Below are 17,157 nucleotides of genomic sequence, written 5' to 3'. Positions count from 1 at the left end.
TTGAAATGTATAAAATCCTAAAGGGATTGGACAAGCTAGATGCAGGAAGATTGTTCCCGATGTTGGGGAAGTCCAGAACGAGGGGTCACAGTTTAAGGATAAAGGGGAAGCCTTTTAGGACCGAGATTAGGAAAAACTTCTTCACAAAGAGAGTGGTGAATCTGTGGAATTCTCTGCCACAGGAAACAGGAGGCCAGTTCATTGGCTATATTTAAGAGGGAGTTAGATATAGCCCTTGTGGCTAAAGGGATCAGGGGGTATGGAGAGAAGGCAGGTACAGGGTTCTGAGTTGGATGATCAGCCATGATCATACTGAATGGCGGTACAGGCTCGAAGGGCCGAATGGCCTACTCCTGCACCTATTTTCTATGTTTCTATGGTTTATCTCTGTGAATACTTGCTGACCAGTTGATTGCTTGCAGAATTTTATCTGCCTGTCAGCGGGGAATCTAACAGTGAGCTAAACCTTAAATTAAATTGGGGGAGATTTGATAGAGGTGACACAAAATTAGGAGGGGTTAGAGATGGGGTAGATGCAGGCTCCCTCCTGAAGTTGGATGAGACTTACGACTGGGGGTCAAGGCTAAGGCTGAAAAGTTTTAAGGGGAACAGGAGGGGAAACTTCTCCACTCAGAGTGTGGAACGAGCTGCTGGCACTAGTGGTGCATGCGAGCTCGATCTCAGTGTTTAAGGGAAGTTTGGATAGGTTCATGGATGGTAGGGGAATGGAGGGCTTTGGTCCCGGTACAGGCTGATGGGAGCCGGCATTTTACATGGTTTGGCATGGACTCGAAGGGCCTTTAACTGTGCTGTACCTTTCTACAAGTCTAGCCACCCTGTCCTTTCGCTCTGGGCAGAGTTCCTGTCTCTCGTGACGGTCTCCCTTGGGTGTTGAGTTAGGACGTAGAGTGAAATGCAGTGTTTCTGTCGGCGACCGACGCAGTCCGTGGATGAGCTGGGGGCGAGTGACGCCTATGTGGCATGCCCACACCTCTCTAATCCTAATCCCTCACTCGCACGTGTCTGGAGTGTGGGAGGAAACCAGAACACCCGGAGGAAACCCACACGTCGACAGGGAGGACGTTGGGTTCTGATGTTTTTAAATCCAAATTTCTTTGCGAATTCGGAAAAAGGGGGCCGTAAACTTGTCGCTTCACCATCGTTTCATTAAGCGTTAATAAATAAGAACATAAGAAATAGGAGCAGGATTAAGCCATTGAGCCTGCCCCGCCATTCAATAAGATCACGGCTGATCTGTCCGTAAACTCAGCTCCATCTACCTGCCTTTTCCCCATAACCCTTAATTCCCCTACTATGTAAAAACCTATGCGTTTCTTAAATATATTTAGTGAAGAAGCCTCAACTGCTTCCCTGGGCAGAGAATTCCACAGATTCACCACTCTCTGGGGAAAACAGGTTCTCCTCATCTCCATCCTAAATCTTCTCCCCTGAATCTTGAGGCAATGTCCCCTAGTTCTAGTCTCACCCACCAATGGAAACAACTTTCCTACTTCTATCTTATCTATCCCTTTCAAAATTTTGTATGTTTCTATAAGATCCCCTCTCATTCTTCTGAACTCCAGAGAGTATAGTCCAGGGCAACTCAATCTCTCCTCATAGGTTAAACCCTTTATCTCTAGAATCAATCTGGTGAACCTCCTCTGCGCTGCCTCCAAAGCCAGTATATCCTTCCTCAAGTATGGAAACCAGAACTGCACACAGTACTCCAGGTGCGGCCTCACCAGTACTCTGTAGAGTTGCAGCATGACCTCCCTGCTCTTGAATTCAATCCCTCTAGCAATAAAGGCCAACATTCCATTTGCCTTCTCAATAACCTGTTGTACCTGCAAGCCAACTTTTTGTGATTCATGCACAAACACTCCCAAGTCCCTCTGCACAACAGCATACTGCAATCTTTCACCATTTAAATAATAATCTGCTCTTCTATTATTCCTTCCAAAGTGGATGATCTCACATTTACCAGTGTTGTATTCCATCTGCCAGACCTTGGCCCACTCACTTAACCTATCTATATCCCTCTGCAGACTCTCCACATCCTCTGTACAATTTGCTTTTCCACTCAGTTTAGTGTCAACAGCAAATTTTGCTACGCTACACTCAATCCCCTCTTCCAAATCATCAATGTAAACAGCTGCGGGCCCAGCACCGACCCCTGTGGCACCCCACTCACCACTGACTGCCAACCGGAGAAATACCCATTTATACCAACTCTCTGTCTTCTATCGGTTCACCAATCCACTATCCATGCCAATACACTTCCTCCGACTCCATGCATCCGTATCTTATTTATAAGTCTTTTGTGCAGCACCTTATCGAACACCTTCTGGAAATTCAAGTATATGACATCCACCTGTTCCCCTCTATCCACTGCACTCATTATGTCCTCAAAGAACTCCAGTAAGTTTGTCAAACAGGACCTGCCCTTTCTGAATCCATGCTGTGTCTGTCTAATGGAACCACTCCTTTCTAAATGTCTCACTAATTTCTTCCTTAATGATAGCTTCAGGCATTTTCCTGACTACAGATGTTAAACTAACTGGCCTGTAGTTGCTTGTCTTTTGCCTACATCCTTTTTTAAAAAGTGGCGTGGCATTTGCTGTCTTCCAATGCGCCGGGACCTGCCCGGAGTCTGGAGAGTTTTGATAAATGCTTACCAATGCGTTTAGACAACAGACAATAGGTGTAGGAGTAGACCATTCAGCCCTTCGAGCCAGCACCACCATTCACTGTGATCATGGCCGATCATCCACAATCAGTATCCAGTTCCTGCCTTCTCCCCATAACCTTTGATTCCGCTATCTTTAAGAGCTCCATCCATCTCTTTTTTGAAAGCATCCAGAGACTTGGCCTCCACAGCCTTCTGGGGCGGAGCATTCCATATATCCACCACTCTCTGGGTGAAAAAGTTTTTCCTCAACTCCGTTCTAAATGGCCTACCCCTAATTCTTAAACTGTGGCCTCTGGTTCTGGACTCACCCATCAGCAGAAATATGCTTCCTGCCTCCAGCGTGTCCAATCCCTTAATAATCTTATATGTTTCAGTAAGACCCCCTCTCAGCCTTCTAAATTCCAGAGTATACAAGCCCAGCCCAGTTTACTATAACTTTCGCCAATTCCCTCAGCACCCTGAGATGCATCCCATCAGCATCAAGGGACTTATCTACCTTCAGGCCCTCTAGTTTGCTCATCACTATCTCTTTAGTAACACTGATATTATCGAGGTCCTCACCTCCCATTTCGTCCATAACATCATTCTTTGGCATATTAGACGTGTCCTGCATCGTGAAGACGGACACAAAATAGTTGTTCAATGCCTCAGCCATTTCCTTATCACCCAATGTCAGTTTCCTCTACTCATCTTCCAAGGGACCTACGTTGACTTTAGCCACCCTCTTCCACTTTATATATTTATAAAAACTTTTGCTATCAGTTTTTATATTTTGTGTTAATTTACTTTCACAGTCTATCTTCCCTTTCCTTATTTCTTGTTTCGTTGTTCTTTGGTGCTTTTTAAAGTTTCCCCAATCCTCCAGTCTCCCACTACTCTTTGCGACTTTGTACACATGCGATTTAATATGATACTATATTTATTTCCTTAGTTATCCAAGGCTGGCTCTCCCCACACTTACTGTCCTTACTTTTGACTGGAATATACTTTTGTTGAGCACTGTGAAAAATCTCTTTGAAAGTATTCCACTGTTCCTCAACTGTCCTACCAAAGGAGACTACAACAGGATGAGGGAGGAGCTGGCTAATGTGGATTGGGACCCTGTGCTCCCAATCCACATTAGCCAACTCCTCCCTCATCCTGTTGTAGTCTCCTTTGTTCAAGCATATTACAATAGTTTTAGATCTAACTATTTCATTCTCCATCTGTATGCGAAAATCAATCATACTATGATCACTCTTTCCCAGAGGATCCCCGACTACAAGATCATTAATCTTACCTGTCTCATCGCACAGGACTAGATCTCTTTTTTAATTTTATTTTTATTTGGATAAGGTATTCACAAGTAATACACAATTTTTTTTTTACATAGAAAACTTTTTCCATTTTTTGTATGAGTAAATCTATATTAATTTGTACATTCACAAGTGCACAGTGAGATCATATAGAAAATAATTAGGCACTCAAATAGATGTTTATGTGCAATTGTAATTCCACTCTATTAAACTAAATAATGATAATGGTTGTTATAAAAATATGAATATTAGTGGTTGAATACTAATTTCCATGTATCTCTTCTGGTCCATTTCTTTCTGGTCTAAAATTTCCCCAGATCTTTTCTTTACTTGTGTTAATTCCACATTTTCCAAAAAAAAACAGTAAACATTCGAGCCAAGGGTGCCTACATTAACACTATTACTATGTTGGTGAGACAAACAGTATAAACCATTGGGAGAGTCATCTAATGTCTGCTCGCTCTGGGGTTATAAATTCAATGCATTTATTCCAAATTTGATAAAAACTTTTCCTTTTGAATTCTCAGAGAGTAGGTCATCTTTTCCATTTTAAGTATTTCCAAAATGATTTCATGCCAGTCTTCTAATGTAGGTGATGTTGGATTTAACCACTTTCCTGGTGACTGGCACAGGACTAGATCTAATCAGCATTTTCCCTTGTAGGTTCACTAATATACTGCTCAAGAAAGCCATCACGGATACATTGTATGAAATCCTCCTCAAGGCTTCCTTGACCAACCTGATTCACCCAATCTATGTGGAAGTTAAAATCCCCCATGGCAATTGCTTTTCCATTCTTACAAGCCTCAGTAATTTCTTGGTTAATCGTTTCTGCCACTGCAATATTTTTATTAGGTGACCTATAGACAACTCCCACCAGTGATTTTTTTTCCCCTTTACTATTCTTAATCTCTACCCAGATGGACTCAGCGTTCTGCTCCGTAGATCTTATATCTTCTCTCACAATCACCCTGATCTCATCCTTAATCAAGAGCACCGCCCCACCTCCTCTGCCTTCCTGCCTATCTTTCCATATTACCTTGGATATTTAATTCCCAGTCATCTCCACCTTGCAACCAGGTTTCTGTAATGGCTACTAAATCATGTGCCTTGGTACCGATTCCTTAGAACAAAGGAGGTTTAAAAATGGACAGTGATAGAGGTCTAGTAAGTGAAGAATCAAAAGAAAGAGAAATGCCTTGTGCTCGGCACTTTTTATACCCAGAGATGAGAAACGCTCCATTCAAATTTGTAGATAAGAGTCAACCAATCGGATAGCCCCATTCAAATAACGCAGAGAAGCTTCCAGAGCTTTCCAGAATCAAACATATGTAACCACTAGTGGTCCAAAAAAAACAATGGACTCACTTTCAAGGACTCCTCATCTCAGTTCTTGATATTTATTGTTTATTTATTTATTATTGTTATTTCTTTCTTTTTGTATTTGCATGGTTGTCTCCTGCCCAGGTTCCTTCATTTTGTTATGTTTATTATTCTATAGATTTGTTGAGTATGCACACAAGACAGTGAATCTGTGTTGTATATGGTGAGATATATGTACTCTGACTTCGAACTCACTGAACAGCAGTTATGTGTGTATACATAGCTATGAGTAATACCAGCAAGTGCAGGTTGTTAAACTGCTAAAACAATGGCAATTAATCAGTAGGACAGCTTTGTGGGAATTAATTGTAATCGCTGCTCGGACAGCCGCTAGTGTGGGGGGCAGGAGAGCACCTGTGATGTCCCGGTGGGCCCGGGACAACGGGGGAATCGTGCTCGCCAGGCAAGCTGTAGAGCAATGGCCAATGCCCCTTTCGAAACGGAGCTGGGTCCCTGCCAGGGCTCGGCACCTGTTCCAGGGCGTCCATCATCTGCTCTGCAGCTGTCCAGCACTGTAGCAGAACGACCCCCCCCAAGAACAGGGATGAGCAGAAACCTCTTCAGCCGGAGGGGGCTGAATTGGAGGCCAGGTCATCGGGTATATTGAAAGCGGGGGTTTTTAGGTTCCTGATTAGTCAGGGTGTCAAAGGTTACGGGGAGAAGGCAGGAGAATGGGGTTGAGGGGGATAGTAAATCAGCCATGATGGAGTGGGGGAGCAGACTCGATGGGCTGAATGGCCTAATTCTGCTCCAATCTTATCACTATATCGTGTGCTAAGACTGTACACTCCAGAATATATAGAATACAGCTGCAAGAAAAAGTCTGTGAACTCTTTGCAATTACCTGGTTTTCTGTATTAATTACTCATAAAATGTTGTGTGATCTTCATCTAAGTCATAGTACTAGGCAAACACAATCTGCCTAAACTAATAACACACAAACAATTGTACTTTTCACGTCTTTATTGAACACTTTGTTTAATCGTTCACAGTCCAGGCAGGAAAAAGTATGTGAATCCTTGTATTTAATAACTGGTAGAACCTCCTTTAGCAGCAATAACCTCCACCAAACATTTCCTGTAGCTGCTAATCAGACTTGCACAACGGCGAGTAGGAATTTTAGACTATTCCCCCATACAAAGCTGTTTCAATTCCTCATCATTTATAACCATACAACAATTACACCATGGAAACAGGCCATCTCAGCCCTTCTAGTCCGTGCCAAACTCTTACTCTCACCTAGTCCCACCGACCTGCACTCAGCCCATGACCCTCCATTCCTTTCCTGTCCATATATCTATCCAATTTAACTTTAAATGACAACATCGAACCTGCCTCAACCACTTCTGCTGGAAGCTCGTTCCACACAGCCACCACTCTCTGAGTAAAGAAGTTCCCCCTCATGTTACCCCCAAACTTTTGCCCTTTAACTCTCAACTCATGTCCTCTTGTTTGAATCTCCCCTATTCTCAATGGAAAAAGCCTATCCACGTCAACTCTATCTATCCCCCTCATAATTTTAAACACCTCTATCAAGTCCCCCCTCAACCTTCTACGCTCCGAAGAATAAAGACCCAACTTGTTCAACCTTTCTCTGTAACTTAGGTGATGAAACCCAGGTAACATTCTAGTAAATCTTCTCTATACCCTCTCAATTTTGTTGACATCTTTCCTATAATTCGGTGACCAGAACTGTACACAGTACTCCAAGTTTGGCCTTACCGATGCCTTGTACAATTTCAACATTACATCCCAAGTCCTATACTCAATGCTCTGAGTTATAAAGGCCAGCATACCAAAAGCTTTCTTCACCACCCTATCCACATGAGATTCCACCTTCGGAGAACTATGCACCATTATTCCTAGATCCCTGTTCTACTGCATTCTTCAGTACCCTACCATTTACCATGTATGTCCTATTTTGATTAGTCCTACCAAAATGTAGCACCTCATATTTATCAGCATTAAACTTCATCTGCCATCTTTCAGCCCACTCTTCCAACTGGCCTAAATCTCTCTGCAAGCTTTGAAAATCTACTTCATTATCCACAACTCCACCTATCTTAGTATCATCTGCATACTTACTAATCCAATTTACTACCCCATCATCCAGATCATTAATGTATATGAGAAACAACACTGGACCCAGTACAGATCCCTGAGGCACACCACGAGTCACCGGCCTCCAATTTGACAGTTATCCACCACTACTCTCTGGCGTCCCCCATCCAGCCACTGCTGAATCCATTTGACTACTTCAATATTAATACCTAATAATTGAACCTTCTTAAATAACCTTCTGTGTGGAACCTTGTCAAAGGCCTTACTGACTTCCATATAGACAACATCCACCACTTTACCCTCGTAAACTCTCCGAGTAACCTCTTCAAAAAATTCAATAAGATTCGTCAAACATGACCTTCCATGCACAAATCCATGTTGACTGTTCCTAATCAGACCCTGTCTATCCAGGTAATTATATATACCGTCTCTACGAATACTTTCCATCAATTTACCCACCACTGATGTCAAACTCACAGGCCGATAATTGCTAGGTTTACTCTTAGAACCCTTTTTAAACAATGGAACCACATGAGCAATACGCCAATCCTCCAGCACCATCCCCGTTTCTAATGACATTTGAAATATTTCTGTCAGAGCCTCTGCTATTTCCACGCTAACTTCCCTCAAGGTCCCAGGGAATATCTTGTCAGGACCTGGAGACTTATCCACTTTTGTAATTCCTTAAAAGTGCCAGTACTACTTCTTCTTTAATCATCATAGTTTCCATAACTTCCCTACCTGTTTCCCTTATCTTACACAATTCAATATCCTTCTCCTCAGTGAACACCAAAGAAAAGAAATTGTTCAGAATCTCCCCCCATCTCTTTTGGCTCCACACATAGCCGTCCACTCTGATACTCTAAGGCATCAATTTTATCCCTCACTATCCTTCTATTAATATAACTGTGGAAACCCTTGGAATTTATTTTCACCTTACTTGCCAAAGCAACCTCATATCATCTTTTAGCTTCTCTAATTTCTTTCTTAAGATCCTTTTACATTCTTTATATTCCTCAAGCACCTCATTTACTCCATGCTGCCTACATTTATTGTAAATCCCTCTCTTTTTCTGAACCAACTTTCCAATATCCCTTGAAAGACATGGCTCTCTCAAACTTTTAACCTTTCCTTTCAACCTAACAGGAACCTAAAGATTCTGTACCCTCAAATTTTCACCTTTAAATGACCTCCATTTCTCTATTACATCCTTCCCATAAAACAAATTGTCCCAATCTACTCCTTCTAAATCCTTTCACATCTCCTCAAGGTTAGCCTTTCTCCAATCAAAAATCTCAACCCTGGGTCCAGACCTATCCTTCTCCATAATTATATTGAAACTAATTGCATTGTGATCACTGGACCTGAAGTGCTCCCCAACACATAGCTCCATCACCTGACCTATCTCATTCCCTAACAGGAGATCCAACACTGCCCCTTCTCTAGTTGGTACCTCTGTGTATTGCTGCAAAAAACTATCTTGCACACATTTTACAAACTCCAAACCATCCAGCTCTTTTACAGTATGGGCTTCCCGGTCTATGTGTGGAAAATTAAAATCTCCCACAATGACAACCTTGTGCTTACTACAAATATCTGCTATCTCCTTACAAATTTGCTCCTCCAACTTTCGCTCCCCATTTGGTGGTCTGTAATACACCCCCATAAGTGTTACTACACCTTTCCCATTCCTCAATTCCACCCAAATAGCCTCCCTAGACGAGCCCTCTAATCTATCCTGCCAAAGCACCGCTGTAGTATTTTCTCTGACAAGCAATGCAACACCTCCCCCTCTTGCCCCTCCGATTCTATCACACCTGAAGCAACAAAATCCAGGAATATTTAGTTGCCAATCACACCCCTCCTGTAACCATGTTTCACTAATAGCTACCACATCATACTTCCAGGTATCTATACATGCTCTAAGCTCATCCACATTTCTTATAATGCTCCTAGCGTTAAAATAAATGCTTTTAAGAACTTTTCCACCTCTTACTCTCTGTTTATCACTAACAGTGCAAACAACTTTACTGATTTCTTTTTCTTCCTTCTCCCCTACATCTGTTCCTACGCTCTGGTTCCCCTCTCCCCTTGTATCTAGTTTAAATCCACTGGAGCCTCTCTAGCAAACCTACCTGCAAGAATATTTGTCCCCTCCAGTTCAGATGTAAACCGTCCCATCGGAACAGGTCCCACCTTCCCTGGAAAACTGCCCAATTATCTATAAATCTGAAGCCCACCCTCCTGCACCTTGTCTTCAGCCACGTGTTGATCTGCGCTATCTTACTATTTCTAAACCCACCTGCATGTGGCACTGGTAGCAATCCTGAGATTGCTATCCTGGAGGTCCTGTCCTTGAACTTGGCGCCTAACTCCCTAAATTCACCTTTCAGGACCTCCTCCCTCTTCCTACCCACGTCATTGGTCCCTACATGGACCACGACATCTGGCTGCTCACCCCCCCTCTTGAGAATACTGAGAACTCGATCTGAGATATTGCGGACCCTGGCACCAGGGAGGCAACAGACCATCCGGGATTCTCGATCTCTTCCACAGAACCTCTGATCTGTCCCCCTAACTATCAAATCCCCTATCACTACTGCTCTCCTCTTTTCCCTCCTTCCCTTCTGAGTTGAGGGTCCCATCTTGGTGCCAGACACGCAACCACTCCAACTTGTCCCTGGTAGGTCGTCCCCACCAACAATATCCAAAACGATGTACTTATTATTGGTGGGAACGGCCACAGGGGGTGCTCTGCTCATTCTGTCTATTCCCCTTCCCTCTCCTGACAGTCACCTGTCTCCTGACTCTTAGGGGTGACTATCTCCCTGTAACTCCTCTCTATTTCTGCCTCTGCCTCCCGAATGATCCGAAGTTCATCCAGCTCCAGTTCCCTAACTCGGTTTGTCAGGAGCTGCAGCTGGATGCATCTTTTACAGGTGTAGTCATCAGGGACGATTGTGCCCACCCTGACTTCCCACCTACTGCAAACGGAGCACTCGACTGCCCTAACAGCTGCCTCCATTACCTACTCCTAAGGTAATTAGATTTATTAAAGGAACTTACCTGGTCTTACCTCACTTGGAGTGAAGCTCCTCCTCAGCCTCTGCTCGCCGAAGCCTCAAGAGCCAAAGTCTTCCTACTCTGTCTCCCTCTACTCCATCGCCCACTCCGTTAATCTTCTCGCTTTTAAATACTCCCGCTGCGTCACGGTCCGACTTACACGCGCTTGCGCAGTCGTGCCCCGTTCAACTGCCGAAGAAACTTCTTGGGTACCTTGCATGAACAGCCCTCTTCAGGTCATGTCACAGCATCTCAATTGGGTTAAGGTCTGGACTCTGTCTTGACCATTTCAAAAAAAAATTAATTTTTTTTGGAGAGCAGTGGTGTCCTCCCGCGAACACTGTTCTTGTTCACTGTCTTTGTTATGGTGGACACGTGAACAGAGGCTTTAGCAAGGTCGAGAGATCTCTGCAGGGTCTTTGGGGTTCTTGCTCAGCTCTGTCAGCGTTGCATGTTGTGTTCCTGGCGTGATCTTTGCAGGATAAGGTACCACACATGAGGCTGCTTAACAAGATAAAATCCTGTGGCGTGTTACAGGAAAGATACTGGCATGGACAGAGGAATGGCTGACAGGCAAGAGGCAGTGAGTGGGAATAACGGGGGCCTTTTCTGTTTGGCTGGCCAGACTGGTGGTGTTCCTCAGGGGTCAGTATTGGGACCGCTACTTTTCACATTGTCAGTGATTTAGATAATGGAACTGATGGCTTTGTGGGCAAAGTTTGCGGAACATCTGAAGACAGGTGGAGGAGTAGGTAGTACTGAGGAAGCAATGCGATTGCAGCGGAACTTAGACAAATTGGAAGAACGGGCAAGAAAAGTGGCAAATGGAATGCGGTGTTGGGGAGATGCGTTTTGGTAAAGGAAACGATAGTGAAGATCTAAATGGGGAGAAGATTTAAACATCAGAGGTGCAGAGGGACTTAGGAGTCCTGGTGCAAGACTCCCAGAAGGTTAATTCACAAGTCGAGTCTTTGGTAAAGAAAGTAAATGCAATGTTGACATTTATTTCAAGGGGAATAGAATATAGAAGCAAGGAGATAAATCTGAGGCTTAATCAGACACTAGTCAGGCCGCACTTGGAGTATTGTCAACAGTTTTGGGCCCCATATCTCAGAAAGGAGAGAGTCCAGAGGAGGTTCATGAGGATGGTTCCAGGAATGAAGGGGTTAACACATAGGTGTTTGACAGCTTTGGGCCTGTACTCACTGGAATTTAGAAGAATGCAACAGGATCTCATTGAAACGTACCAAGTGTTGGAAGGACTAGATAGGGTGGATGTAGAGAGGATATTTCCTGTGGTGGGGGTATCCAGAACTAGAGGGCACAGCCTCAAATTTGAGAGGTGACCCCTTAGAACAGAGGTAAGGAGGAATTTTTTTTTTAGCCAGAGAGTAGTAAATCTGTGGAATGCTGTGCAGTGGAGGCCAAGTCTATGGATATATTTAAGGCAGAAGTTGATCATTTCCTGGATATGGCAAGAAGGCAGGTGTATGGAGTTGAGTGGGATCCAGGATCAGCCCTGATGGAACAGTAGAGCAGACTCGATGGGCTGAATGGCCCCAATTCGACTATGTCTTATGGTCTTGTGGTCCATTTGTAGACAATTTCTCTTGCTGCAGTCTGATGAACACTCAGGTCATTAGAAATGTTTTCGTAGCCTTTTCCAGCTTCATGCATCTCCACGGTTCTTCTAAAGTCACCTGAAAGCTGTTTTGATCGAGGTGTGGTGCACATGAACAGATCTTTCTTGAGAAGAGCAGGCTCCATCAGTAACCTGACTTTGTCTCTTTTACAGGGCAGGGCACCTCTACAACCCACACCTCCAATCTCATCTCATTGACTGGAACACCTGACTCCAAATAGCCTTCATAGAAGGCACTACCCAAGTGGTTCACATACTGTTTTGAACCTAGACTGTGTACTCAGTCTTGATGAGAAGCACAATTGTTTGTGTGTTATTAGTTCAGGCAGATTGTGTTTGTCTATTATTGTGACTGATCAGACCACATTTTATGAGTAATTAATACAGAAAAACAGGTAATTGCAAAGGGTTCACAAATTTTCTGTTGTAGCTATATACAGTGTAAGTGTGAATAATAATTTAAAAAATTAACTATTACCGTAAGAAATATCAGGCCTCCGTCGGTCAGGGTCAACCATGGATGTTGTGTCCTACCTGTCTAGATACGCAAGCCAGGGCAGTATGATATGGAGAGCGAGCTGTTGTCCCGTGTGGCAGGCTCCCCCTCTCCACGTATCTGATGAACCCAAAGGAATGGCAGAGACCGATACAGTTTGGCACCAGGAGTTGCCGGTCAGCGTTGAACTCAACGTAGGGACTGCCTCAGGGACTCCAGCTCTGGATTTTTCCCTCGGGGTTCACTCCCGAAGCCTTCCCCGTGAGTGGGTGTAGCTGTGAGACAGCAGAGGCTTCCTTCTGGATGAGCTGCCAACCACGGCTGACAAGCCCCATCTGCCCGGAGCGACTGGTTCTAAGGCGCCAGTGACCCACCTTTGCCTGTTCTCCTGTCGGTAGACATGGTTCCACGGGGCTTAGTAGCTAAACCACACGTGAAGGCCGGGAGCTGGTCTTGGTTGTCAGAGGCTGTTTGAGACGCACGCCGTTGGCAGCTTATCCCCATTACCACCACCGGCTATGACACCCTTAAGGGACCTCAGTAAGAAATACATATGTAAACATTTTCAATTAAATTAGTGTGCAGATCGAGTGCAAGAAGAAAAAGATAGTGCAGTGGTTTACATCTGTTCAATATCCGTTCAGAAATCTGATGGCAGAGGGGAAGAAGCTGTTCCTGAATCGTTGAGTGTGTGTCTTCAGGCTCCTGTACCTCCTCCCTGATGGTAGCGATGAGAAGAGAGCACCTCCTATGCTCTTCTCTCTTACGGTCTTGTCTGGAGAGCTCTTGAGTGCAGAAATGTGTGCGGCTAATATTTTTAACAGTATCTTTCTGTCTTTGTGTGTGTGCAGGATATGGAAGTGGCCAACAGAGGGGCTTCATTCAGCGACGATGCCGGTGGAGGGATTTCTGACTTGTCCGTCGGCTACGACCAGCCGCCGGCCACCGCCATCAATCACGACGTGAGCCTTCACGACGCCACCTTGCCCTCGTGCGGCCAGGACTTCCAGCCCTTCTTCAACCCCAACCTGGAGAACCCTTCCACGGGCGACGGCCCGGCCCCCGGCCTGCGGCGGCTGGCCTCCACCAACTCCACCAGCTTCGACGCTGCCTTCGGCTGCACCAACTTCACCGGGCTGCTGTTCCCGCAGGCCGCCAATGGCACCGGCAACGAGACGGGCCCCTCGGCGATGCCCGACTCGCTATCCAGCCTGCTGGACGAGGCCATGCTGGACGAGATCAGCCTCATGGACCTGGCCATGGAGGAAGGCTTCGGCCCGATGGCCTCTCAGATCGAAGAAGAGCTTGACTCCGACTCCGGCCTCTCCCTCGACTCGAGCCAGAGCCCGGCGTCCCCCAGCAGCTCGGAGTCGTCCTCCTCGTCCTCCTCCTCCTCCTCCTCCAGCTCCGCCTCCTCCCTGTCCTTCTCCGAGGAAGGGGCGGTGGGGTACAGCACTGACTCGGAGGCTGCAGACTCGGAAGAGGGGGAAGGCGCGGTCGGTGGCTACCGGCCCGAGTTCAGCAAGTTCTGTCGGATGAGCTACCAGAATCCGAGCTTCTTCCACTCCCTGCCGCACCTGGACCCGGTCAACCACAACCACACTTACAACCTGCCCCCCAGAGCCTCCGTCTCCGGGCACCGGCCGCACCCCAGCCCGGGGAAGAAAGCGGCCCTGAAGGAGGGTCACCCGAGCCGCATCGACCTGCACCTGGGCCGCGACGAGCGCCGGGCTCGCGTGCTGAAGATCCCCTTCTCCAACGACAAGATCATCAACCTGCCGGTCGACGAGTTCAACGAGCTGCTCTCCAAGTACCAGCTGACGGAGGCGCAGCTCACTCTGATCCGGGACATCCGCCGCCGCGGCAAGAACAAGCTGGCGGCCCAGAACTGCCGGAAGCGGAAGCTGGACACCATCCTGAACCTGGACCAGGACGTGGAACACCTGAAGAGGCAGCGGGCCCGGCTGCTGAAGGAGAACGGGGAGTTCGCCCGGTCGCTGAGGCAGGTGAAGCAGAAGCTGCAGGAGCTCTACCACGAGGTCTTCGCCCGCCTCCGCGACGAGGAGGGCCGGCCCTACTCCCCCAGCCAGTACTCCCTGCAGTACGGCAGCGACGGGAGCATGCTGGTCATGCCCAGGGCTCTGACCGCTCAGCAGGGGAAGCCGGAGAAAAAGAACGGCAAGAAGAAGTGAGGCGGGCGGCCGTCTCCGCTCGGACTGAACTTGGTGGTGGGGTCGGGGGGCGGGGGGAGAGAGATTGAGCTGGGGAGGGAGACAAAAGCTCGCTGAAAGGCAGTATTGCTTGCTTTTAAAAACACACACACACACACACACACACACACACACACACACACACAGCAATTTGCACCTTTTTTGTTTTGGAAAAAAAACCCTAGCAACTGCAGGACAGTTAAAGATGGTTAAAAAATAGTCCCCAGAAGGGTTGGTGATAAAGCTTTATATATGTGTTGAATTGATGGTTTGCGTTGGCCCACGGCTAAGAGTGTTCACATAGCCTAACCTGTCCCTAGATTGAGCAGCGTGTGTGTGTGTGTGTGTGTGTGTGTGTGTGTGTGTGTGTGTGGGCGTGTGGTGGTTTGGGGAGGTGGGAGATTGTGGTTACAGCTTACCGGGGGGCGGGGGGGTCGCGGCGGTGCAGATTTCCTTGTTATTTGGTAATATTGAAGTCGTGCAGGACAGGAAGAGCTCGAATACACAAATACGAGCCACCTGCACCGTACACAGCCCCTACCTGACTAGTTCCCCCTCGTAGACAAGTAACATTTATCCTTTATCGCGGCCAGGCCGCCGAGCGGAACGGGCGCGCGGGGAAAGGGGTGGGGTGGGTCGCGTCGGAATTCCGGGCCCCCCTCCCCCCGTGGAACGCGCCGGTTTTCCGCCGGGCGCTCCACTTTCCCCTCCCTCGGTACCAAAGGTGACCCGGTTAGTAGGTTGGTCGGCCACCGTGAGCTGTCCCCGCAATCAGGTTAGGGTGGGTCGTTGCTGGGCGCGGGTAAATAGCTGCGCCCGGGGTCAGGGTTCCTGGCGGAGGTCGGCAAGGTACGGGCTGTACCGCAGGCCTGACTGTACAGTCCCCTCTGAGCCCGGTCCAGCCGGAGAACGCTGGTGACCTTCGGCTGGTCGGAGGGCGAATGATTCCGGTGCACCTAACCTCTGTGTTGGATTTCCCTTGTCTGGGTGAGCGGTGCGTGGTGGGGAAGGGGACTTGCGACTGAATTGCCCGGTTCTATTTACTTAGCTCGGCGGTCGGCTCCTGTGATTCGGTTTTACTTCCCATTGTGCGTGCGCCCGGTCGCGCGTCAGTGCGAGAGTCTGACCAGCCGATCGCCTGGCACGAGAGCAAGTGGACGTGGTCAAGAGGTTCGGCTGTAGTTCGGGCCGGCCGATCAGAGACAGGGTGATCGAAGTGGCTCCGACCGCGGAACGATTGTTGGTGCCAGACGGGGTGGTCCGAGTATCCCAGACGCTGCTGGGATTTTGGAGTTTGTCGAGACTAGAGTTTGTGGAGAATAGGGCAGAACATGAAGGCACCCAGCGAGCGGCCGTTCTGTGGGAGAAGTGGCCTTGTTGATGAGAGAAGTCGGAGGAGAATGGCCAGACTCTGGGTTTAAGCTGACAGGAAGGCGACAGTGACTCAGGTCACCGCGAACTACAAGGGCGGGGTGTGTGTAGAAGCATCTCTAACCTTGAAGCGGGGAGGGTGGGGGGGCAGGGGGTGTGGGTGATGGGGGCTGCAGCAGCGGAAGACCATTTTCCACTACTGTAGCTGATAAAGTGGCCGCGGAGCGTACGATGTCTTTAGCTGTAAAATCCTCCTTTTGTCTGGCTCTCTCCACCTCCCCTTGTCACGAGCAGGAAGCGCTGTCCCCCGTTTTGCCTCGCTGGGGTGGGGGGGGTTGGTGTGGCTGGGGCTGTGTCAGCAGCTGAGCAGGAGTGGGATTCCCCGCTTAGCGGGAGAATCGGCCGCGCAGAAAGGCCACTCGGCCCATCACGTGGCGGTCGAGGAAGAGCTCTCCCGAATTCTCTGTCAACTCCAGACCTCCCCTTGGCCCCCATTCCAATGGGGGACTGCCCCAGCCGACCCACCCTTCCTTCGTTGCTACGGTTTTCCAGTGCTGTCAGATTCCCTCCTAGATCTCCCCTGTGGCCGTGACCCCCTCTCCCCGTCTACCGCACCCTCCAGGTGGCCTTTACCCCATCTCACCCAACTGAAGTTATAGTCATAGAACACTACAGGCCCTTCAGCCCGTCAGCTTGTCTAGCCCCGTTGCCCTCCATACCCCTCCCACCTGTATAATTGAACCCGCAGCCGCCTCTTCTGCTGGCGGCTCATTCCAGACTCGCCACCGCATCCCCCCCCCGAGTGAAGAGGTTCACCTTTCACCCTTAACCCATGACCTCAAGTTCTAGTCTCCACCAACCTCAGTGGGCAAACCCCCCCTTGCATTTTTAGGGCATCCGCCGTTCGGCCGTTCGCCACGTGCGCCGCGTCGTGTGACGTGGGCTAG

General features: G+C 47.8%; 1 protein-coding gene across 4 annotated transcripts in view; it reads left to right on the top strand.

Moving 5' to 3' along the window:
- Positions 1–16,340, top strand: part of nfe2l1b (nfe2 like bZIP transcription factor 1b) — a 106,114-nt gene extending 89,774 nt beyond the window's left edge. For all 4 annotated transcript variants that reach the window (XM_063037046.1, XM_063037048.1, XM_063037045.1 and 1 more), the window contains one exon: positions 13,481–16,340. In XM_063037046.1, the coding sequence (XP_062893116.1) occupies positions 13,481–14,821 (1,341 nt within the window). In that variant the 3' untranslated portion in view covers positions 14,822–16,340. The remainder of the gene's footprint in view (positions 1–13,480) is intronic.
- The last annotated feature ends 817 nt before the right edge of the window (positions 16,341–17,157 follow it).

Source organism: Mobula hypostoma, chromosome X1, assembly GCF_963921235.1.
Source record: "Mobula hypostoma chromosome X1, sMobHyp1.1, whole genome shotgun sequence".
Taxonomy (NCBI): Eukaryota; Metazoa; Chordata; class Chondrichthyes; order Myliobatiformes; family Myliobatidae; genus Mobula; species Mobula hypostoma.
The sequence above is the reverse complement of the archived record's forward strand: the minus strand, read 5'-3'. Positions and strand labels throughout refer to the sequence as shown.